At 38.8% G+C, this 24830-nt stretch overlaps 3 protein-coding genes across 3 annotated transcripts in view; 2 read left to right on the top strand and 1 right to left on the bottom strand.

Annotated features, from left to right (window-relative positions):
• Sfl (N-deacetylase and N-sulfotransferase sfl) overlaps positions 1-10552 on the top strand; it is a 113856-nt gene extending 103304 nt beyond the window's left edge. Inside the window, exons 6-13 of the mRNA XM_071711971.1 lie at positions 3688-4031; positions 4573-4861; positions 5410-5538; positions 5876-6058; positions 6139-6359; positions 6436-6714; positions 7066-7363; positions 7442-10552. Of these exons, the coding sequence (XP_071568072.1) occupies positions 3688-4031; positions 4573-4861; positions 5410-5538; positions 5876-6058; positions 6139-6359; positions 6436-6714; positions 7066-7363; positions 7442-7552 (1854 nt within the window). The 3' untranslated portion in view covers positions 7553-10552. The remainder of the gene's footprint in view (positions 1-3687; positions 4032-4572; positions 4862-5409; positions 5539-5875; positions 6059-6138; positions 6360-6435; positions 6715-7065; positions 7364-7441) is intronic.
• Positions 10387-13824, bottom strand: LOC139775728 (signal sequence receptor beta). The gene is made up of 3 exons (XM_071711972.1): positions 12984-13824; positions 11729-12527; positions 10387-11489 (listed from the first exon to the last, which is right to left on the bottom strand). The coding sequence occupies exons 1-3, from the start codon at positions 13689-13691 to the stop codon at positions 10960-10962; spliced, it is 2037 nt and encodes a 678-aa protein (XP_071568073.1). The 5' UTR covers positions 13692-13824; the 3' UTR covers positions 10387-10959.
• A 958-nt stretch (positions 13825-14782) lies between these two features.
• The window catches only part of Mcu (mitochondrial calcium uniporter), a 60656-nt gene continuing 50608 nt past the window's right edge, over positions 14783-24830 (top strand). The window contains exon 1 of the mRNA XM_071711969.1: positions 14783-15150. Within this exon, the coding sequence (XP_071568070.1) occupies positions 15058-15150 (93 nt within the window). The 5' untranslated portion in view covers positions 14783-15057. The remainder of the gene's footprint in view (positions 15151-24830) is intronic.

Consider the following 24830-nt stretch of genomic DNA (forward strand, 5'->3'; position numbering starts at 1 on the left):
CGCGAGCGTGCCGATTTTAGTCTCCTTGATCCTCGTCGTTCGCGGAACGAGATACAAGGAGCGCAATAATTTTTAACGATGATCCCGGCCTGTTATTATGTCGGTGACAAACTCAAAGTAATCGCCATAAACGAATTACGAAGCGATCCTAAGATGCATTATTCGTGCACTTATCTTTCTTACGAAAGAGCTCTCAGTTCGGTTAAAAATTCACATTTTCAAAAACGGTGGTTTGCCCCTCTCTCTAAATCTTGATGGTGAAAAAAGAGCGGGTTGAAAACGCGGAATTTCTCAGATGCGCCACTTCGCTTTGCGGTTGCGTGTAATGAAGGGTAGAAAAGAGGCAAGGCGGCCGGGCAGGAAACAAGAAGCTGAGTGGCTGTGTAAGAACCGCCGTTCGCAAGGGGTACAGAACAAAAGGAAGGTCTTGGAACAATACGCACAGTGTGATTTCATTCCGCGCTTGTGCCGGCGTGAGTATTTCTGCCGAGGAGAAGAGTCTTCCACGGACCCTCTCTCTCTCGAACGTCGCACGATAAGAGCGAGCTCGCCCTCCTCTTACGTTAACCATCGGTCGATGTGATAAGGGCTTACGTACGTGTTTCCAGCAGAAAATAATTGCCAAATATCATGTTGCGCTAAAAATAGCTTCGTCTTTCATTGCTCTTAACTCTTTTTTAGAAGATTCAGATTTTTAAAATATGCTTTTTGATAAGAAGAAACATTTTAAGATACCTTTCACTTCCTCTTTTAAGAATTGTTTCTCTGATTAATAATTTTTTTTTTGCAAAGAGATATTTGAAGAGTTAACAAACAATACAGAAAAATATTGAAAAACCTTATTCTTTGATTCACATTTCAAGTTACATTATTATTCCAACCATGTTTCTTCTCATTTGTTTCCTTTCCTTTTATAAATATTGCATGGAATTTATATGACTTCGTCAGGAACGGGTGACCTTTTTTCGCTATATTCTCAATGATAATTATCTTGTATTAATAATAGAAACCGCGAATATGTATGTAACTTTCTCATTCACCTCCCTACATTTTTCCTTTCCGCTGTTTCTCTCGTCCTGGCGATTCTTCCTGCTCTGCCAGCGACGGCGCCGGAAAACGAAAACAAATGTGGAATTTCCGCGATACGGCTCGTGGCCACGTACACGGAGACCAGAGGAAGGGAAAGAGAGAAAGAAAGAGGAAGGTACGGTGGCGCGAGAAAGAGGGAGACGGAAAAAAAACGAGGAAATGTAGAAAGGATCTGCAGTTGGTGGAGGTAAACTGAAACAATTCGTAAAGCCGTCCCGGCCAGCGTTTTACATTCGTGCAGGAATTCGCAACTGCAAGATTCCGGACGTAACGGACGTGGGATAAGAGAGACGGAGAAAAGAGAAGTAGGACGACGACGACGACGACGGTGGTGGTGTAACGCGAAAAACACGAGGACGCGCAGACACCCGAAGGAGCCGCCGAATTGCGGATGATATAAAGGAAACGACGTTCTCGTCGGACAGGCACACGCGAGATACCGTCTGATGTAACGAAGAGCGCGAATACACGCGCTGTATTTGTCGATGTTTTGCGCGTTCCGTACCGGCGCGGCGACGTTTTTCCGCATCCACCCGGAATGCATATCTCACACTCAACCGTTTTGTCTCTGTACTAGCGAGACAGAGCTTATGAGATATATGCGAGGAGTTTTTTTGCTAACTTTCCCATCCCTGTGGTACCAATTGACGGTGCACCTAGTTTATTTCGCGCGTTACGCCAAAATACGGCTGACTTTTAAGAATAAATGTGAAAAAGTATCTCGAGTCTTCTTTTATATTTAGGTATTCAGAAGATCTCAAACTTAAATCCAATTTATAACTCAGAAGCCTCGACGTTTTGGTTAAACAGAAAGACTGATTCATTAGATGAGATATATGAATTTTGAATTGTTTTGTGTAAAGTCTCATAATGGAAATACAGTGTGAAATTGAGTTCATGTATTATGTAATCAGACTAATATACGTAGTAAGATCCAAAAGTTTCTAATCTAAAGATGTAAAAAAGATGATAAAATAAAACAATTATTTTTATTTTTCAATATAATCACTCTTTATTTCAATACATCTTTTAGAATAATAAAGAAATTTGTTATACTTTAAAAAAAATATTCTGAATTTTTGTCTTTAAAATGATTTAACACTGCAGAGATCACTTTATCACCTGCCCTACAGCTTCGACTTCATTATTATTTTTTATTTTCAAAATTAAAGTTTGATTTGCATGGAAAGAAATTCATCAATGATTATGAAATGATTTTCGAATATTTTTTTAATGGTACAGACAAATTAATTTACTATTCTAAAAAACGTATTGAAATAAAGGGTGATTATATTGAAAAATGAAAATGGTTGATTCATTTTACCACCTTTTTAAATATTCTTGAGCTGGAAACTTTTAGAACGTATACTACGTATACGACGAGGCAAAAACGAGAATTCTTTTCTTAATTGGGCGATGAATTTCGTCTATAAATAGTTCATAAATAGAGCGAGCTCGAAATTAAAAAAACACTTTGAAGTCCCGCGGTGATTCCCACGACTCGTTATACGCGGTATACGTTTTACAGTCGTGATGGTTCAAAAATATCTCGACAACCTTTCGCTCATCTCTCGTTGCGTCGTCGGTGCCGTCGAGCGTTTGATCTATTCGACGGGTAGGATAGGACCAACCCCCCGAAACGAAATAAATTGGTGGTTCCAATGGTAGCAAATGAAGCGCATCGCGCAGTCGCTCATTAATCGAATGAGCCCACGGCTGATTGGCTCCTGATTTAATCACCTGGCTACCTGTGCGATCCGCGTATCTATCTCGACGCCCGACCTCCCGCACAGACGGGATTATCCGTGAGATTATTATTGTTGTTTACTGCTAACAAGCCCGGTTCATGACCGAAGCGGCGGAGTTGCTGGGGAGTTTCCGTCGAACAATGCAATTAACACGTCGAACGTGGCCGATTACTCGCCATACTCTATCGTACTCTCCATTGAGAGAAAAATAACGATGCTCGTTAACGTGCGATGATTAGGTCGGCTGAGAGTGTGTGTGTGTGTGTGTGTGTGTGTGTGTGTGTGTGTGTGTGTGTGTGTGTGTGTGTGTGTGTGTGTGTGCGCGCGCGCGCGCGTTCGCGTATATAGAGTGTCCCGAAACCGGTGCACGTTCGCGTCGAAACTAAAACGCCAACTAAATTCAACAACCGCTCTGATGTGAGAACGTGAATGGAAGAAATTGGGGCGAATAGCCACTGCGTTATCGGACACTCATTCCCATTTATATGTGCACGATCAGGATAATTATATATTTTTTGTCATCGGTCTGGTGATAATTACATATTTTTGTTATTGGATCAGGATAATTATATTTTTTATTATTAAAATATATTAATATAAATTATTATTTAACACTTAAGTTTATTATATACTCGTCTTTGGCCCGTGATTTAACTTATAGCTTAGCTTGTAACGAGCGAATTGACTTTGTTTAATTTTATACATTTACAATGCAGCACAGAGCATACAGTTCTAAATCAAAGTGCATGTACATTATACGTACCGCATGCAACGCGATAGATTTTTTATTAATTGGATTTTTCAGATCTAAAAAAGAAGACTTGGTTTACAAAATATATTTATTTTACAGGATCATGGGAGGTATGACGGAATTCAAAGAGTTCTCTTTGGCGGTGGCCTACGGTTTTGGCTGCACAAATTGCTGCTGCTGGACTCGTTATCCTACCTGTCGCACGGGCAATTGAGTCTCAGCTTAAATCGTATGATCCTGGTGGACGTCGACGATATATTCGTCGGCGAGAAAGGCACCAGGCTGAGAAAGGATGACGTAATGGCGTTGCTAGCCACTCAGCAAAGAATTCAAACTCTGGTGCCGGGGTTCAAATTTAATTTGGGGTTTTCCGGGAAATATTTTCATCACGGGACAGCGGAGGAGAATTTGGGGGACGACATGCTTCTGGAGAACGTAGACAGGTAAATCCGAAAATTAATCACGTAAAAGCGATAAATTCGGTGAGAATTATTAATTATATCAGAAGTAGAAGTGTATATATGTGTGTGTATCTAAAGTATATATCTATACTAATAGATATATATTAATCAACACAATATTATGTATGTTGTATCGTGAATCGAAATATTTGTATAACTTTAAAGGTAATTTAATTAATTAGAACTATAGCGCGGTGACTAGGTACTACAATTATGTAATTTATTACTGTGAAGCGCATATATATAGACCGCATAATATAAACTAAATTTACGGTCACGTCGTAGCAGCTTTTATCGTATATAACGTCACGCAACAGTTTGTTATAATGCTGCCATAATCGCCTGCGACAAAACGTTACAATGCTATATATGATCGCAGTTAATTATGACTGTCGACATCGAGCTAAAAATATATAAAGGATATTTCCACGCGCTTTGGGAAGCCGTTTTTTGTTTCTTTACGTGACTCTCAGTGTGTTTGATAAAAATGTTTATTACAATCGATAATTTATATGTCTTTTAGATTTACGTGGTTTTCCCACATGTGGAATCACCAACAACCGCATCTCTACGAGAATGTAACTCATCTACAATTGGATATGGCGCTGAACAAACAATTCGCAAAGGACCACGGTATACCGGTCGGAAGCGGGTACAGCGTAAGTCCGCATCACTCCGGCGTTTACCCGGTCCATGAAGGCCTCTACGAGGCATGGAAGCGGGTGTGGAACATCAAGGTCACGAGCACCGAAGAATATCCGCATTTGAGGCCGGCTCGTTTGAGACGAGGCTTTATTCATCGTAACATCATGGTACGAAGTCACACCGAATTCGGCCACAATCATATTGAATATTTTTAAAAAACAAGCATTGCCGATAGGTATTTGTATGAGTCACATACAAACGTTTATTGAAAATAACATATCCACCGTGCATTTGAATATTAGCTTATCCCGCAATTTTCGAAATACGAAAATCTCGATTTTGTTGCATGCTAATTTACATGAATATTAAACGTGTAATCGGTCGTAAAATTCAATCGTCAATACCGTCAAATAACTAATTTAGTATTTGTTTACCAATGGATATTACCGCGTGTAAAACGCAGTTGTATTATTTTACCGGATGATGCAATATGTAATTTGAGTCTAAACTTTTACGAAAAATTAAGGTTTTATTGCCAAAATAAATATTTTATGTATTTATATATAGTATATTATTTTATATTACACATACATAGATCTTATTTTATATTATATTTATTTATTTTATATTTTATTAAGTCCTCTGATATATATAAATCATAAATTCGATGATACACGTTGTCGGATATAAAAACGTCCCTTTTATGTACTTCAAGGTCCTACCGAGGCAAACATGTGGCCTTTTTACTCACACGATTTTTATCGAGAGGTATCCAGGTGGAAGGGAAAAGCTGGACGAGTCGATACAAGGCGGGGAACTTTTCCAAACGATCGTATATAATCCGGTGAGTAAATCAGCCGTTACGAAATCAATCTTTGCTGGGCTAGTTTGATCTTTTGTATTATAGCCATTCACTTTTAACAACTATTTATCTAGCAAATTATTTTCATCATTAATCATTTCCGGCCTGATATTCATCTTCCTGCATTAATCTTCATATATTTAAGATGCATTTTTAATATGTTTTTGGTTTTGTACATATGCAAATCAATATCATATTAAAAATGCATTTAAAATGTATGAGGATTAATGTAGGAAGATGATATATATGTAAAGCACATTTTTTTACAATAATATACGCAAACGGTTAAATAATCTTAATGGTATATCGTTTTTTCCAGATAAATATTTTTATGACGCACATGTCGAATTATGGAAATGATCGACTGGCGTTATATACTTTCGAGTCAGTTATAAAATTTATTCAATGTTGGACGAATTTAAGGCTATCTAGTGCACCGCCGCTTGCGCTTGGAGAACGTTACTTTCAGTTATATCCCGAGGAGGCCGATCCGGTGTGGGGAGTGAGTGGATTGGATATTCGATAACTTTGACTGTGTGCTCTTCTATAACACTATTAAGCTTCCAATATCTTTTTTTACAGAATCCATGTGATGATCAGAGACATCAGAAGATTTGGTCCCGTAATAAAACTTGCGATCAACTACCGCGATTTTTAGTAATCGGACCTCAAAAAACCGGCACCACGGCGTTGTACACATTCCTATCCATTCATCCAGCAATAAGCAGCAATTTACCAAGCCCCGACACCTTTGAAGAGATACAGTTTTTCAACGGAAAGAATTATTACAAAGGTCTTGATTGGTAAGTGATCAGCCAAGAATATTTTTATTGCTGCTATGTATAAAACAGAAATATATGACTCACATTACTTTTTCAGGTATATGAGCTTCTTTCCAGCATCAAAAAATGAGAGTTCTCGATACCTTTTTGAGAAATCTGCCACTTATTTCGACGGGGAATTAGTGCCGCGAAGGGCCCATGCACTTCTGCCAAGGGCTAAGCTTATCACCATATTGCTCTCTCCAGCTAGACGTGCTTATTCATGGTACCAGCATACCAGAGTACACGGAGATCCGGTAGCGAACAATTACTCCTTCCATGCAGTCATCACAGCGAGTGATTCTGCACCGAAACCCCTACGGGACCTTAGAAATAGGTACATAATTGAATATGGACGATTACCTAAGACGTTCATTATTTGCCTAATAATGTATGAATGGATGCTATTCGTAACAGCAATTAAAAGTGAGAGACCTATTCTGTAAACGTTAACGACATCATTACGCGCTTTGCGTATAGCTTTTCTATGGTATATTACATCTGCGCCAAGCACGTAATATAACCATTAACGTTTACAGAATAGGCCCCTTAATAAGTAGATGAATTCTAAAATCGTGAAACTTTATATCACCCTATAATTTTATATATATTTTAATTAACATAACATGCAACATAACGTGTATCTTAACTGGCATAAGTTTTAACATGATATTGCATTTGATTGCAGGTGTCTAAATCCTGGAAAGTATGCCCAACATTTAGAGAGATGGTTATCGTTCTATTTACCGCAACAATTACACATCATCGATGGCGAACAGTTACGGCAAAACCCCGTGGAAACGCTGCACGAACTGCAACGATTTCTAAAAATAACACCCGCCTTTAATTACTCCTCGCACTTGAGGTACGATCCGAAAAAGGGTTTCTTTTGTCAAGTAACTAACGAAGACCGCACTAAATGTCTCGGTAAAAGTAAAGGTCGCCAATACCCACCGATGGAAGATAGATCGTACAAATTATTACAGGTAAAGTCCTTGTAGTAAATTCTCTTTTTTGCTGTATAAAACAATCGTGTCTGTTTGCAAACGCTATGTCTTTTGCAGAGATATTATTTATCCCACAACACGGCTCTAGTGAAATTATTAAAGCGACTTGGGTCTAGAACGATCCCGCAATGGCTGAAGGAAGATCTCACCGACACTGTGATGACCTAGCAAACGCCAATTGCATGAAACTTTAATGTTTCCCGGCTGCTCGCTTCCGCTGTCAGCGAGATACATCGCTTGCTAATGGAAGACTTGTAAAGTAATTGTACATTCATAACTCCACTGGATTTCACATCTTCAGAGGAAGGACCATGCTGGCCTATCTCAGCGAACTGGCCTAATGTAATTGGAGACCCTGCAAAAGCTAGTCATATAAGCGGCTTTACAAAGTCCGACTTGTAATTGTCGATCGTTGTTAAGCAAATAATATTAGTTTTATATTATTATCTCCTTTATTTTATTATTATTAATTACTGTCGTATTATTATTATTATTGTATCATTATCATCGTTACCGCATCGTAGGAGATCAGGGATATTACTCGCTCATTAGTGCCATTGTCCAGCAATCATAATTAGGCACCTTTCTATCTATTCATGCATAAGTTAGGCAAAATAAAAACCGATGAATACATATGAATTAAAATTTATGCAAAAAAAAAAACAATATATCTCTTTACAAAAAAGATGACAGACCTGTTTTTATAAATTTATGATGTAAGAACAAATTTCGTATATCAAGGAAGATGTCCACGGTAGTAGACATTTATAAAATAATATCTAATGTGCCGAGCGCATAAATGAATTTTTGCTATCAACGCGAGACACGTGTTGTAACGAATGATATTGAAGAGTACTCTTTTTGGCGCGCGCGATAAATGCAATATTTTAAAAAGTTAAAATTCAATTTTCTTGATACCAGACTGTCCAAATCATGTTATTTTGAGAAATGTATATTCTTCATGTGTAAGGGTCATCGATGAATTGTACTGCCAGATTTTTTTAGTCAGACAGTTTGTCGATCGTTCTTCTTGCACTAATCATCGGATCGTCCATGCGAGCGTGAGATTTTGGGATTTTGAGAGCTTTTCTCTTAAGCCCACCATTTTCGGAGATACAGTGTATATTAATTCTCGTTACATATTTAAGATCGATGATGATGACAAGAAATCTATGTATATTTTGACAATACTTATTCTTGGTATCCGCGGTGGAAAGGCCAACAAAAGATGTATGATCGCGTCCGTTTGTACATTGATGTAACGCATTATTTTGATGTTAATATAGGTGTACCACACACACACACACACATATACACACACACATAAAATGGAGTAAAACTTTGAAACGGACATTTCGTGTGTATGATGAATTGGAGATGAATTTGAATGTTCATCGATCTCGGATGCGTTGACGAACATACACCCATTTGCAATAATAAACATTATCAGAGTTGAAACTCGTGCGATTATTAGATTGATAAACGATTATTTGGCACACTGTGCAAATTACTACCCGCTGACAAGTTGTACGAAATTATTCATATGTGAAAATATTTAAGATTTATCACGATTATCGTGTATCGCATACAGCGATACATCGTGCAATTGATAAATGTTGTAAAGAATAGGAATAGGAATCTTGTCTTTCAGCGGGTAAGTCCAAATAATTTATACAGTAATTTTTACAGTAATGTACAGAATCTACATTTGTGTATTGAATTGCTTGTTTCGAAATGATATTCATGCAGTATCTATTTTACTGCATTTTAAAAGAATATACATTGGATCGACCCAAGGAGATTTTGTTGGTCAAGAGAGAATAACGATGGGATCTGATTATCGTATACGTATATTTTTTTATATTTATTTGTCACTTATACGTATATATATCATCTCCAATAATGTGAACTACATGTACAAATATTTTTAATAATACTGATTGTATCTGTGACCATATCTAATTGTACATTGTAACAAATTCATGAGATTTTAAGAATCTCATGGCAGGTATCTGCATATAATATCTGCTTGCCACACTTTCTACATAGAAAAGTGTACTAATATCGTGTGTATGGCCCGTTAGGAAAGAGTCCAAAGCAAACGATGTAAAGATCAGGAGAAAATTCTTTCATTTGCAGTTTTCATCACTATATTAGTTATCTTACATTACGAATGTTTCTGATGATGCCATTACATTGGATGTTGTATATGGATCATGTTATATTTAGACAGAATCTTTTGTTATGTTTGTACGACTTGTTTTCATTTTTATACTGCCGTTAAAACTATGCCATGTAACGTTTAACAAATCATGTACAAAGTTTATTGTTAATATTATGATAGTAGTTGCTAATGATAATGATAATATCAACTGATTGATCTGTTTCGTCGAATTGTGCCATTTTATCAATGTTGTATATATGATTACGATTATAATGTATCAATCGCGACATCGGATTTTTAGAGTCAATATCTTTAATTTCGTTCAGTATGGCGGTAGCAACAAATGTCCGGATTGCTACTACCTGACAATAACCTGACGGCAAACAGAGATAAGTAATAATCCCGCAGGATTTATCAGAATCGCACGTGTAAGCAGAATTAGCATTACCACATCACTGATCCTCTATTTATTTATTTTTTATCTTTCTTTTTTACATTTTTCTATTATATCTTTTTCGTATTTGCATAAATAATTAAAAATAATGAAATAATAATTTTGTTAATAAAAGAAAAAAACAGTACAGTTATGTATGCCTGAGTACTGTCGAATTTTTATATCTAAATTAAAAATTGTCTTGTCTTATTTTGTATATTAACTACTGTCACTAATCAATGATGGAGTACTACTAACTGCTACGAAATTTCACGGGTGTATTCATTTTGCGTATAAACGCACAGAAATGGCGAGCGTTTTGTAAATATTCCAATATAGACTGCCCAAGAAAAGAAAATGCTATCGTTGTGCGAATAAAGAAAACCGCGCGTAGGATGTGTGTACGACACTTCAATTATTTAACTTGTGACTATTCTAATGTAAAATACTGTAATAATTGTACGAATAGTCTGTAAGTTCTAATAAAAGAAGCACCAAAAATCCTGCTGGACCGTTTTGTAATGACATATTGAAGTGATACTATGCAATATATGATACATTTTTTCTAGTACACATATTTTGAATTATATCTTTCTTCATTTTAATTTTATATGTTCTATTTACAATTCTTTTATACGTATACACACAATTCTCTTTGTTCTTTTCAGGCACATTTGGTACGTCTTGCCATTTTATGCGCATCAACATCCTGGAACGAAAACAATTTGAAAATAGTTACATTTTAAAAGTATTTAGAGTTAGGCTAATATCTCGCTATAATTTAGAACGATGCGATAGAGCGATAGTCCAACTTTTTCCCTTTCAAAGTTGCACAGCGTCCTCGACTATTCCAGTACCAGGGAAATTAATATAGTTTCTATAGTAACTTCGCCGTTTCGTCATTCTATGTCGATATCTTCTGCGTACTTAAATCAAATTTCTCGTCATGGCCATGGCAGCAACAGACACAGTTACTTATCATACATTTGTACTGTAAATCAACGAGTCATTGTTTATTGCAATATCTCTCGTAGATTCATTCAAGTCTGGCGTCTTTGCAAAGACAGTGTCATCGTCGCACGAATCGCTGGACGAAGAATCCAGGCGTTTCGGTCCCAACACAACTTTCAAATCTTCCTTGACAAATTCGTGATGTAAATTCATCAATTTTATGGTTCTTCGAAGCTGATAATTCGATTCGTTCAAGTCCCTTCGATCCCCAGACATGTTAAAACGTTCTGTCAAGATTGGATTTTTGTCCCCAGCATTATAACCGTCGATATTAAATTGAGCGCTGTTTTCTTTGATTTCAAATTCTTTCGAAAGCTCTTCGTCTATTTCTTCGATAGGATCTAGAGCATATTTTATTTGCTTTTTAAGAAATCTTTTCCTTCCAATTTCCATAAGATCCTTGCCAATCGATTCACCGGTACCACCTTGATCTTCGATGAACATCGGAGTACTTCCAGATAAAGTATGCACTTGTCTCGCTTTCTTTACTCTTGCTCCTATAAATACATTATTTCTATTACCGGAAAGATCAGAAACGATTTATTTTTTACGTATTTCAAAGCTAGGACTGCTCAGGTAGTCTATTTTTTAATTATATGCTCATCAATTGTGCTAAAATAATTAATAAAAAATATTAAGAAATAGTCGAGATAAAACGCGAGAATATTTTTGAGCAATAAATTGCGATTGTAATATTGATATCGAGTAAAGATAGCACTTTATACATTTTACCGACCCGGCACTTGAATCTTCGTAACATTATCTTCAATTTTGACATTCGCATCCGATTTATTCGTGTCGATAGACCTCCCTTCTTCGACTTTATCCACGTCTTCTCGATACCTCCAAAATCTCGAGTCGACATTTGGATGACGTTCCGCGTTGGAGGTCGAGCCCGGTTGCAGGTAAAAGCAACCACTGTCGGAGGAGAAGATTCTTTGCAGGAACGTCCTTGACGGGCCTCTGTCGACAGCAGCGTTGGCCCGCGCGTGATTCAGGCATTCCGATCTATTACGGAGTATACCGCAGCACTCCAGCATACCGAAGATCAGCAGCATCGCTGCGCCAACTAAGGCCAGCAACGCGGCCAAGCAGATTAATTGCCAGGAGAAACTCAATAATATCGTCACGGTATCCTCGTCCAGGCGCACAGAGCAAAAAGGGGCCAGGATACTCCCGAGAATCGCGCAAACGAGGTGTACGCCTACGACGTTGCAGTAATCCTCCAAGGCGCTGCGAAAAATCCACGTGGAGACGAGATAGAACACGATCCCTCCCAGGCAGCCTAATGCGATAGCTATTTGCGGCGAGTAATCATTCGCCGCGGCCGACACCGTCACCACGCCGGCGATCGTCCCCTGAACGCATCTCATTAGCGTCCAATGATTGAAGGTCTCACGGCCGAGGACCAAGTGCAGAGCCACGATTATCAATGTGCACGAGGACGCGGCCAGCAAGTTGTTGACGTACGCGTGCGACGGGTCCCGTGCGAACGTTCGGTACTTGTCGCGGTCGTGCACGCTCGTGCACAAATCCTGAAAATGCACGCAACGTTGTATACAGCGAGCTGACTGGTATTTCTGTGGAACTCTGATATCTAAAATATCGTCACGAAGTTTATCGCGGAGATGCCTCGAAATCAGTATATCTCTTTGCGAACTTCATATAAGTAATATTTTCTATTTATGTCGGTCGGTTTTTCATAATGACCAAGTGTGACTTCTTTAGATTTTTTCCCGAGCTCAATTAACAGTAAATTCTAAATACGATATAATCAGAAAAGAGGTATCTCTTATGTTATATCCATTTCTATACCAATGTCGATTAACTTTAATCTCGGTTCGACTTACTTTTCGTCCTTTTTTAATTTTAAGAATTAGAAAAATACAAAAAGTAAGTTAAACCGAGATTAAAGTTAATCCGCATTGACAGAAATGGGCATTATCCTATTAAAATTTGACAATTCTCAAAGTAGCATTCAATCAATTTACTTGAAGCCCGGCGAAGATCAACAGTAGACCTCCGAAAACAGTTCCCGCGGAGCCGGGGGTGATACTCGCGTCGTCCAGGTCTCTCAATCTGAACATTCTTCTACCGAGGACGACGCATCCGATCAGGCCGGAGAGTCCTCCGACGATATGAATCACCCCCGCGCCGGCTTGGTCCTTGAAAGTCACGGTCCTTCCACCTAATTCGTTCTCCGCCATCCATCCCAACGATGTCCAGTGAATGAGCAACGGTTGGATCAGGCCTGATAAGAGGGCACCCACCAGCAGATATCCCGCCGGGTGCATTCTACCCGCGACGGCGGTGGTGCAAATCGCCGAGGCGATTGCCACCGCCTGCCACCCCACAATTGCCTCGTTCCTGTCGATCGCTGGATCACCGATCCAGTGGCCCGCGCCGATCAGGCCGGCGACGTCGCCGTTGTAGGCGACGAGGAATCCCGTTAGGAAGTACATGACGGTGACGCAACACAGATCGACCGTATTTTGAAGGAGTATCAGATTAACATTGTTGACCGGCACGCTGCCAATCTGAACGAGGACGAAGCCGATGCGTAGCACGACCGTCAGGAGGAGACGAGTCAGCGAGTTCCAGTGGAGGTGCATGGTGGAGGTAGAGGTATAGTTGCCGAACGTGCGAGGCTGAATGGCGTAATCGTAATAGTAGAAGTAATCTCTATCAACGGACGACATATTATCTCTTCTCTTGGAGTCGGGTATCTCTTCTGTGCCTCGCCTCGTCACGTTACCATATCGTCGTTCGCCGTGGTTGAGATACGCTTCGAGATTCGATACATTTTGCGGGATTGACGTTCCTGCTGGGGTTGGGATAGTTGACGAGAAATTGAATGAAATAGCGTGCGTATAGTTTGATCGTCTATTGTTTTATCGAATCGATTAGTTCATATGATTCGATTATGTCTAATCTTTTATTTGAAAAATTGCTAGTTTCTATTTAATTTTGGTATAAATAGTCATTACAGGGAAAGAGTGTTATTAACCGACGCCGACGTACATACGTGTCGCGAAAAAACATGCCATTCATCAATTTGAAACTGCAATGCAAAGACAAATCTCGCTAAAAATCGGATAAGAATGTACCGTGAAGGCAGTAGATTCATAATATTGGAATATTGTTTTCAAAAGTCTTTTATACCGCGACTTGCCTCAGTGGTCGAATTGGTACGACGCCCTACACGGAATGAGGGAGGTTCCAGGTTCGAACCCTGGCCGAGGTAATATTTTTCGCAATAAATTTAATAATCCAATTTAATTTGAATTATTTAAAAATGAGATGCTTATATATATAAGTATCAAAGATTATTAACGTCTTGACGATCAGTCGGACCAAAACCAATGGTCGAATCGTCACGATGATTATTTGCCAATTGTAGTCGATGAAATGAACGTCTAAAAGTCTTTTTGTTTCCTTAAAATAAAGGAAGATATATAGAAGTTCCATCGACGCGTCGGTCGACAACTTGCGCGTGTATGCGCGACGTGCGGGCATTAGGAAACAATAGGGAACACGTTAATCCCGAAAGCAACGTCTCCGCGGACGAGTCGCGGTCTCGCGGTCATCGCGGTTCCAAAATCCAAACGTGCCGCGAGCGGCAGCGTCTCGGCCGCTCGGCCAATGCGCGTCGAGCGCGGCACGGCGCGCATGCGGATTGCGGTATGTCACGCCGCCGCGCCGCAAGGTCGGGGTCTCGTCTGCGCGGTCTGCGTCGTCTGCGTCTCGGGTCCGCGGCGCGCCGCCGATGCCGATGCCGCCTGCCGCCTGCCGCCTGCCGCCCGTCCGTCGCGGACGGTAGTCGCTCGTAGCCGGTTGTCGGTTCGCTCAAGCCACGCGCACTGCGGGTCTGCGGGTCTGCGGGTGGCAGGGCAGGCGGAACGTTTGTTGTCCCCGGTCCCCGGCGGTCGTCGAGACTCGTGCGCGCGCGAGGGAAGAGCGAAACGGTGGTGCGGCGGGTGCATCCTCGCCAATCCTCACGTCGACGAGTGTCGACGAGGACGAAGGACGAAAGGTGCAGCCGGTTTTCTCAACAGCGGCGACGAAATGGCAGCGGTATCGTGCCGGGCGATATTCGTCGTGAGGTGGTGCGAGACGAGCCGCATGCTAACAACCGCCACGACGAGGAGGTGCCGAAAGGTGAGAGAGAGAGAGAGAGAGAGAGAGAGCGCGCTCACACACCTTTGACATGTAGGGCACGGCGAACCACACCTGCGTAGCGTGCGCGGCCTGCAGGACTGCAGGAGCCCTTCGGCGATCCCGCCCGGTGGAGACTCTTCTTCCTCCTCTCTCCCCGTTTTCGAGTATTCGGAGTATCGGAGCATATGCGGACCGAACGAGGGGGGCCCCCCGGTGACGGGGATCGGTTACCTCGAAGCCGGCGTGCGTCGGTTTATTTTGAATAAGTATGCACGCGGATCGGAGACTGATATATGATATTGCCGGGCTCAGGTATCCACCCCCCGACCTACTCGCGGTCTCGCGATAGCTGCGATAACGTGTGTTACGAGGTCCCCGAGATCCTGCTTCTCCCACTCTCATTTAAAGCGTACGCTAGCTGCGGCACGAGTCCCTCCTCCGAGCCGCTAGCGTGTGCGACCGCGGGCTCTTTATCACACGCGCGCCTCCGGGAGGCACGCAATGCGCCTTTGGCGGCATGGCATCGCGTCTTTCTCGATACGGCTGCAACAAAACCTGTAATGTTAATAAAACCGGTATTTTCGTGGAGAAAGAGACGGAGTGCCGCGATTTGAACGGAGCAAAGCGTTTCTGATGTTCTCCAGTGAACATAATGTCCCAAATCGAGACGTATGACGTCTTTAAGACGTCTTTAAGACATATGTCCTAATTTGGGAGCTACGTGTTGTCTGGAGTCATTTCTACCAAGTAGATTAACTTTGATCTCCGTTTAAAACTTACGTCTTACCTTTTTCTAAGTCTTACAGCTAAAAAGGGATAAAAAGTAAGTTAAATCGGGATTAAAGTTAATCCGCATTGGTGGAAATGGACATAAGAACGCTTCGCGAAAAAATCCTATTTTCTTCCGCATTGTCTTTCTCTCTGTCTTTCTTTTGGAAACTATTTGCTGCTCGCAGATGCGAGGTTGCATGAGTATATATTAGAATATATGTTAGATTGAATTTAAATTATAATTCCGAACACATACACGACATCGAGCATACGTGCGCGTCGCTCGGGCTCCACTAATTGCTAATAACGTTATTAAACATTAATTACAATTTACCGTGGTCAGAAACGAATTGATAATTTCAAGCGTAATATTAAAGTGAGATAAATCTTGTCATTTAGTTACTCGTCGTTATCGTGGATGCGCGCGTGATCGCTTCGAATAATTTTACAACTACAAAGTGATAACGCGAGTAAACTTTCCTGTGGATTTAACGCGAAACTTACGTATGACATATATTACCAGGAAAAATTAGAAACTATTTCTAATCTTGACGTTATATGCTCGCAGTTAAGAAATTTATTACCTAGGTATTGGTAGAGATACAATATGCACTACCGCTAAAAAGTATTTACCATTGCACCCCAAGAAAAATAGAAAAAATTCTAGTTTTTTGCAGCAAACTTAATTTAAAGTAGAGATTATTGCATGGCATGTACTCATTGTTACCTTGTACAAAACTAATGTTGTTATCTCTTAATCCCTTACTTCTTAATTTTACGTAATTATTTTGCGTATACGGAAAATCTCAAATAATAAATATGTACATTTTCCGAGATTATCACGTTGGTGTATTTAGAAGCCAAAAATCAATTACAAAATTAATCAACAGGATGCTAACTGTGTAAGGCTGTAATAAAAAAACGTAACAGCCACGCATTGATAAGGCGAAAATTTAAAATAATGTTATTTTCTTGTCAAATCATTTCTTAATATTGTTTAAGTTACATGTAACTACCTATGCAATAAAGACATGTAGCAAATTATAGACCTTTTTATTAAAATTTTATTAATAAAAACTCATCTCTAATAAAATTTCTTTAAAGTGGCAAATACTTTTGAGCGGTAGTGTATATTTTCGGACGATTTCTGAGAAATTATTTAATTTCTAATTCAAGACACTCGCACTGATTCCATCGCGAATGTGCGTATTAAGATGGAAATGGAAGTAAAAAGATAATTTACTTTCTATCATCTGGAAAAATTGGAACAGACTTAAAAAGCCATTTCTAGATGCATGGATAATATCACGATCATAAATATTAAACAATTAAATCATTTTTATGCATTTGCAACGTATAAGTTGGCTAGTGTTTTCCTATAGTCATGCACCATGAAAAAATATACGAATAACCTGTGCAAAATCTAATGCTAATAAAATGTTATCATTCTTCTTGTTAAATCCGCTTATCATTCTTCTATTGCCATGCGGTTGTAAAGCCCCTTGCACAATAGGCGATAGCGATAGCGACAGCGACAAAGTTGCCGAGAAAGCTGTAGTTTTGTGCAAGGGGCTTAAGATAAAAAGCAATCCACGCACGCATCCCGATGCGTATACGTCCACGCGCGCCTTCCTTGCGCAGATCACATCTGCAGTACGTCGGCATTAATTAGCGTAACGCTTATAGACGTGGAATATGACAATATATTTCTGCAACTTCCATTTCTCGTTATTTTGATTTTAATCTCTATACATATTTTAATTATTTCGATTATTTCGATCTTAATGTAAAATTAATATACACATGTTTACATTTTGTTATATTATAGATTATAGATATTATGAAATACACATTTACATAACGAATACGGTATTATTCGCATATTAAATGTCGGTAATAAACTTATAATTATAATATAATTTCTAAAGTATTCCATAGTGCAATACACACATACACACACAAAACACAAGAGAGTTGTTTAATTTCTGTTCAAAGAAAATGTAAATTTATTTATTTTGAAACTGGAAAACGATCAAGATGAGAAAAATAAACTAATAACATAGAATATTATTATTATAAATTTCGTCAATTCTTTATATTAATATTGCATGGATGCATGTCAACATTATATTGATATACAATCCAACTTATTAAATCAGCATACAGTGTCATTATATTTAGCACGCTTTCAATCGATTTTTAACATTCTTCCCAGCTTAAAATAGACCGCCTTCGCAAACTCCCATCGAGCAAAATGCAAAAAATACGATGCCCCAAGTAAATAAAGGGCTTTATGCCGTAGTGAAGTAAGTGGGAAATATTAATTATGAGAGACAAAGTCTCAAGTTTGATGAATTATCGAAATGAGTCAACAAATTAATATCACCAAACGTAGTAGAACGTCGCGTGTTTGTTTTCCTGCCGAATATTATATTAACCCAAAGATTTTTTTCGGCATTTGGTCCTTTCGGCGCTGAGTATAACGGAAATTGAATTTCTGATTGTTCTGTAGGCAAATACGCTCTTTGACGCGGGAACCGGGAACATCCAATTAATAGAATGCTCGCGGTGAACAATGTCCCCTTGTCCCCGACGTAGACATTGCAATTTCGATAACTGATCGAGCCGATGTTCGATGAAATTCCCGGGCTATACCTATATCTTCGTCATAAAAGCGAATCGCTTGGTCCAAGCCGCGCTAAACGAGCCCGAGTTCATCTCTCGCATCGTCGCTATGAGAAAAGAAACATTTCCCGTGTGAGAAATAGAGATACTACCTATGCTCGTAAATCAAACAGCGTCGCGCTTTAGCGCCGACCATCGCGCTAATATTTCATCCGGCTAATAGTAATTGTTCGCTGCTCGACTATTTCCTGCGTGCACGCAGATTAAAGTGCAGAGGAAGAATGCTCGCGGTGCCTCGGTTAAAATGGATGAGAAAACGGGACGGAAAAAAATTTGGGTTAAACATATTGTGCTTCTCTAAACTAGACGTCGCTCGTGGCCGCGTGGGTTTGACGTGGCTTTGGTTTGAGAGTAGAAATTAGTATCACTGATGTGTTCCGACAGGCTCGGTTGCTTAAAAATAGAAAACGCGTATGCAGTTATTATTGTGCGAGCGATAATATTTATTTTATATTCTAGAATGGAATTTTTTCTGAGATTGAATATACAGAAATAGAATCGCAGCGGTATAGCGTACAATAATCGCATGCAATTTATATGGAATTAAAAGAAAAGATAAAGCAACGTGAATTAAATTAAAAGTGCAGAATAAAATAATGAAAAAAGATAGAACGTGTAGGTAATTGCTATAATCCAGGTTAAATGCAAAAATGCTGTTGCTCGCGTTTTCTGACTCTGAGTCTGTCCGTGTCAGCGATCTGGCTGGGATCCAGAATTCTGCGAATAATGTGCCATAACTGTCCGGGAATCTCAGGATCGCGGAGATCCGTGAAGCAGAACGGTACTTCACGAGTGTTTATATGCGTCAATAACGCGCCTTTCTGATGTCTCTCAGTTAAATGTCAAGGGAGATAAATCTAGTCGCAGGTCTCTCGTGCTCTCCACGGCATTTATAAATATTCAGAGTTCTTCAGGTCGTCATACCGAAAATAATACCACATTCCTGAGACTTATTTCGACCTCGAAAACATTTCGAATCGTCGTCGATGGACGATCTTGAAGCGAAATTTTAGAATTATCTATAAAATTTTCGAGAGGTTGACTTTTTTAGGCCGAGGAGCTTCGCATGTGGACGTGATTTTTATTCCTTAAATTATTATACCAAAAATATCGACGAATTCGGTCTTATAGAGACCAAACCTGTTTATTGTAATTTGTTTTTTAATTATGAATCTGAAGATCTAAACGTAATTCGAAAGATATATGAACTAAGATAAAAGCCTTAATCTTTAAGTGTGAATTTTTGTCTTTCAATTTTTATCAAAAGAAGATAAATTATCTAACAAATTAAATAATGACACAACAGAGAATAGTAAAAAGTTTCGTATGGCTTTTCTTCTGCTTGCTCTTTTATGTTGTTCTTTATACTGCTCTTCCCTAGCAGTGTTAAAGCATCATAAATTCGCATCAAGTTTTGAAGAAAACCGCTCGAAGTATCGCGCAATCCTGTACAAATACGTCAGCGTCAACTTTCTTTATACCGTTCAACAATGTCGTGTAATGCGATGATGTGTAAAATGCAAGTTTGCGAAAAATGAATACGAGATGATGTATAGTTTCAGTGACTCATCAGTCGCGATACACGCGTTACGTCATTACACGTCAGACGGAGCCTGCTTGCGTTTCTTTTTCCAAGGAGCTCATCTGGTCGGTATTCCATTGAGCCGTCGCGGATTCTCGTTAATCTCCTTACACGTCACCTAACATGACGATCACGTATAACCGCTGTTTTTCCGAAAGAATGCGCGAATCCCCTGTTCGTTTCGCGTGGAGAGAAATAGACGAAACAACGAACGAGAGAATCCGCTGATTGGTAGACAGCGGAAAAGTGTATGACCTGATTACTTCGAAGCTGGGTCAGTTTTCCCAATTCGATAAAAAAAGTTTTATCCATTTCGACTCGAATTGCGACGTGCTTCGATGAAATTGCCATCGATCGCCGGTATTTTGCAGACGTACAATGCCGTGCAATTGTTCGAAGTGACAATCGTAGTGGGAAACGCGAGGCAACTTTGGTCAATCGATTTTTCGTCCATTGTCCATCTATTCTCGTCAATGCTGTGTGATGCACGCTTCTCGACACAACTGGTGATCCGCGCATAAATTTGTTGACTCACTTGCTTGGGTGACAGACCTACGCGAAGGCGTGACGAAGCGTCGTACGCGATGTCATTGACGCTACGTCCACGTAGGTGGATGTCGATATAACGGCACTTACTTTCGTTCCGTTTATCGAAATGAATGCTTGATTTTCCACGAATTGCCGGCATTTAGAATATAGAACTTTTAGAGCTTACGTGCGACATGCGAGGTACATAAATTCTGGAAGTTCACGCAATAATTATACCGTTCGTGTCCTATTTCATCTGTGATCATCATTACGTGTTCCGTTTGATCGGTTCCCGGAAAAGATGAACAATTGCGCAAGCTGTTTGCGATGTACGAAATTGCCTATGAAACTATTAACTGACTAGGTTAATGAGCTAATTAGCTAGTTTAACCCCAATCCCTCTAACGTTTTTTCCGCCATTTAATTCCTCCAACCGTGCACTTTCGAGTCCCACGCGTTTTTAAGTATGTTAATAGCTTTGAAAAATTCCCCAAAAATTATTATAATATCTTTATACCTTCGACTAAAAATCAATGTAAAGAAAATTTGGAAATCATTTATTTAAATATTTTTTTACAACAATTATATGTTGAAAAACTCACGTTACGACTTGTTTTATTTAAAAAATCATAACTCACGAACAAATTGACGAAATTTAATGTTTCGACGCGCAAATTAAAGCTAAAAGTAGTGCGAATGAGAACAAAAATATGAGATAATTATTAATTAAATAGGAATACTTAATTTCGTCGCCGCAAATTTGGTAATTTTTAAATGGTACAGAAGGACTTTAAGGACTTTAAGAATGCTAGAAAAAGAATTTCTGAATAAGAAAAGACGAATTTGAAGTGTGACAGATATTTTTTATGTAAAAAAATTAAAAATTAATTTTTTTTATAATCGTAGCTCCTTCCCACCTCTTCCGCCTGCCTCTGAGCCATAATAGTCCTCTGTGGAATGTCAAATTTTTTTTAACGACAAAAATATTTTAAATACGCTTAAATCGTACACAGAAATACATTTTTATCGAAAAAAAATTCTCACTTACCTACACACAACACTGACGTAATCCTCCAACCATGCACTTTCGTGTCCCAACACAATTTTGACTATTTGCCATTTCGAGAGTAAATAAGCTAGGGCTTTGAAATTTCTACCTGATGTTCCCTACTATAACAACTTTTTTTAGGAGTGGGGGGGATTATTCCACGACCGTTGGTTTTCCGGAACGAACGACCGTTAGAAACGCGTGGGACACGAAAGTGCATGATTGGAGGGATTAGGGTTAATTAGAGTCAAATTAGTTAGTTTAATTGAGTGTGAGTAAAATGAATGGAATAGGAATAACGATATTGAATTCAACACATCGGAATGTGCGAGGTAGTATCGAATAATGTGTTGTAGACTTTCTGTAAATCGGTTTATAAGTGAAAGCTGCACGAATATTTCAATAATTCGATTGACGGTGAGATAAATGGAATGTTGTAAATAATTAATTACAAGCTATGTATTCTTTCAGCGAATAAACTTGCAATAGTTATAACTCTGGAATATTGGCGACATGGCTTACTGACCTGTACAGCGCAGGAATAATTCCATTTCAATTTTAAAATGTAAACAGAATTCACACAGTGCACAGTTGCATACAGTTTGTGCGTGAGCTACCGATCCATCACAATGTACGGTGATCCCGAATTCGTTTTCATTGTTTTCAATAACATCACGAATCCGAAAAATTGGTCCGTGTATTTTAGCAATATTAGAACGGCGCACGACAATCAACGCGAAAATGTCACTCCATTTTTTCTGAATTAAATCCTATTGGCAAATATCGATGAACTAGAGTTCGACCCGAGGTTCAACCGCAAAGATTAATTATTCTCTTTGACGAAGTAAAATAAATACGAGCGCGATAATTAACTGGTTCCTGAAATGAATACGGTATTTTTATAACCGGAATCGATTTTCTAGTTGAACTTTTTTCTTTTAAAGTTACGGAAACTTTTCGCGCGCGGGCGTTCCATTAACCGACTAGATGATTTGGCGAAAACTCGTACGACCGCTTGGATTGCAAGAGTCCAGGTTTTTACCATAACACCTTCGAGTCTCTGAAACATCCGACCGAGTTCATTGCTTATTTAAAAGTTAGATTGAGAGTGGAAAAAGAAATTTATGGAAGAATTTGAATTTTCTTTTCACGACAATTTTTAACATTTTCTTTGGTCGTCACTCGTCAGTAATTTTTTATCAGACTGTCGATTCGGTTACTTTTATGTTGATCTATTATAGGTCAGATATCACCTTGGATACATTACGTCTCACTCTGGAATAGCAATAACGATTTTTATGAAGATAGAGTACCATAAAACTCACCTAGGAGTTATCAAGTCTGCCAAGAGATTATATGCTTATCTTGAAACGAAAACGATCCATCTTGGAACTAAAATATTGAATATTTTACATGGTTAAATGTACATGTGTACATATATTTTATTGTATTGTTTTATAATTTTAATATTAAATTGATGATATACAAATCGTCATAAATAAATGTTATTAAAGAGGTCGAGAATATAATGCTTACAGATATTAGTAATTAATTCTTTATGTTTCTGTAATGATTAAAATAATATTTTCCATCCCGGAATACATTTCATGGACGACACTTTATTGTTATGATTGTCGAATGTATCGGTCTCCGTTTTAACAGTGATAAATTTCACGAACATATAGTACCATTGCAATGGAAAGGCAATTTCTGATAATACAGCATGTCACTTTCCCATACTGGTTTTTGTTAAAGTTTCGCAGCAGAGTACACACGTAATAGTCAGTACTTTGTTAGTTCTCGTGTTCACGATTTATTTAAGTCATTCCGCACTGTCGGATATTCCTCGCATTTTATACTTTCACAAACTCTATTCAAGCCGTATCTCATCCGTGGGTTTCTTTTACAAACGTACGGGATGCTCGAAATAAATACGCTATTATCGGGCTAACCACACGGATAAATGTCATTTATCTTGAGAAATTGTTAGATTGAACTGTAGGACGTTTATTTTCGTGGTATTTTATGTCGGCGCGTGGTTTCCGCAAGGGCACCGGATCTCACAATATTTTATCGCATTGCAGCCCTGCAAGTGTGAAAGAATTCACATTCTTTGGCAACCTTTATTCAGATAATTTGCCATATAGGTCAATATGCCTTTCAATATTTCATGCACGACTGCTTCTATATTATGTTAGGGGAAAAAAAGATTTCTGCTGAATTATGCCGAGGTCTTTGTATTATATATCAAACAAAAACTCAATTTTGCCGTATATAAAAAATGCATACGCGATGTCTCTGAATTTCTTTTCTTTGATGCTACAATCTCAGACTATGATCAATCTTTGAAGATGATTTTTGTTAAGTAAAGATGTGTAAAAAGCGCAAAACAGAAAATGGTGGATCAAATTTGAAGCAAAGTAAATAAAAGTAAAACCTGATTACTTTAATTTAGTCGAAAACTGCAGGTGAAAAGCATTAAAGAACAATCTAGTAGTCTTAAATAGATTATACATGAGATAGTAACTTGTGAAACTGATCAAATATTTTACACAACAATGATCTATAATTAACTAATTTAAAAAAGGTAACCGACAAAACCGACCTTTCAGGATCAACATAACATATAAACAAACAAATATCTATGATCGTGCTACAGATATCTTCGTTTATGAATTTTCAGAAGAAATTCGTGACAATGATCAATTTCGTGAGTCACTGTATATGTTCTATTTTGAATAATCCCTGGGTTCCGTAAAGCACATATGTGCGCATTTATTTATAGTGTATGTATTTACTATAGAAAATGCGCACATATGCGCTTTACGGAGCCCAGGGAATATTAAAGCTCGAGATGAACTAAAATAGTATATACACCTCATTTGTCACCCGACATCATGCCATTTATCTGCTGTTACATATCTCATTATGCATAGTTTACTAATCCAGTTTTAATTGCGACGCGTCTTGTTTACCTGGCTTTATACTCCAACAATAGCGAACAATGTCTCGTTTAACTGGCAAAAGCTCGTTAGCAAATACCGCTTGCGTAACTTTGAAATGCCT

Source organism: Temnothorax nylanderi, unplaced genomic scaffold (genome assembly GCF_030848795.1).
Source record: "Temnothorax nylanderi isolate EJ_2023f unplaced genomic scaffold, tnyl_v1.0 TNYL_tig0103_pilon, whole genome shotgun sequence".
Classification (NCBI taxonomy): domain Eukaryota; kingdom Metazoa; phylum Arthropoda; class Insecta; order Hymenoptera; family Formicidae; genus Temnothorax; species Temnothorax nylanderi.

Coding starts and splice junctions, on each gene's coding strand:
- LOC139775728 (XM_071711972.1), bottom strand. CDS start 13,691: ATGTCGTCCGTTGATAGAGATTACTTCTACTATTACGATTACGCCATT. Junction 12,528..12,983: donor TGATCTTCGCCGGGCTTCAA/GTAAATTGATTG, acceptor GTGCATTTTCAG/GATTTGTGCACGAGCGTGCA. Junction 11,490..11,728: donor TACGAAGATTCAAGTGCCGG/GTCGGTAAAATG, acceptor ATGTATTTATAG/GAGCAAGAGTAAAGAAAGCG.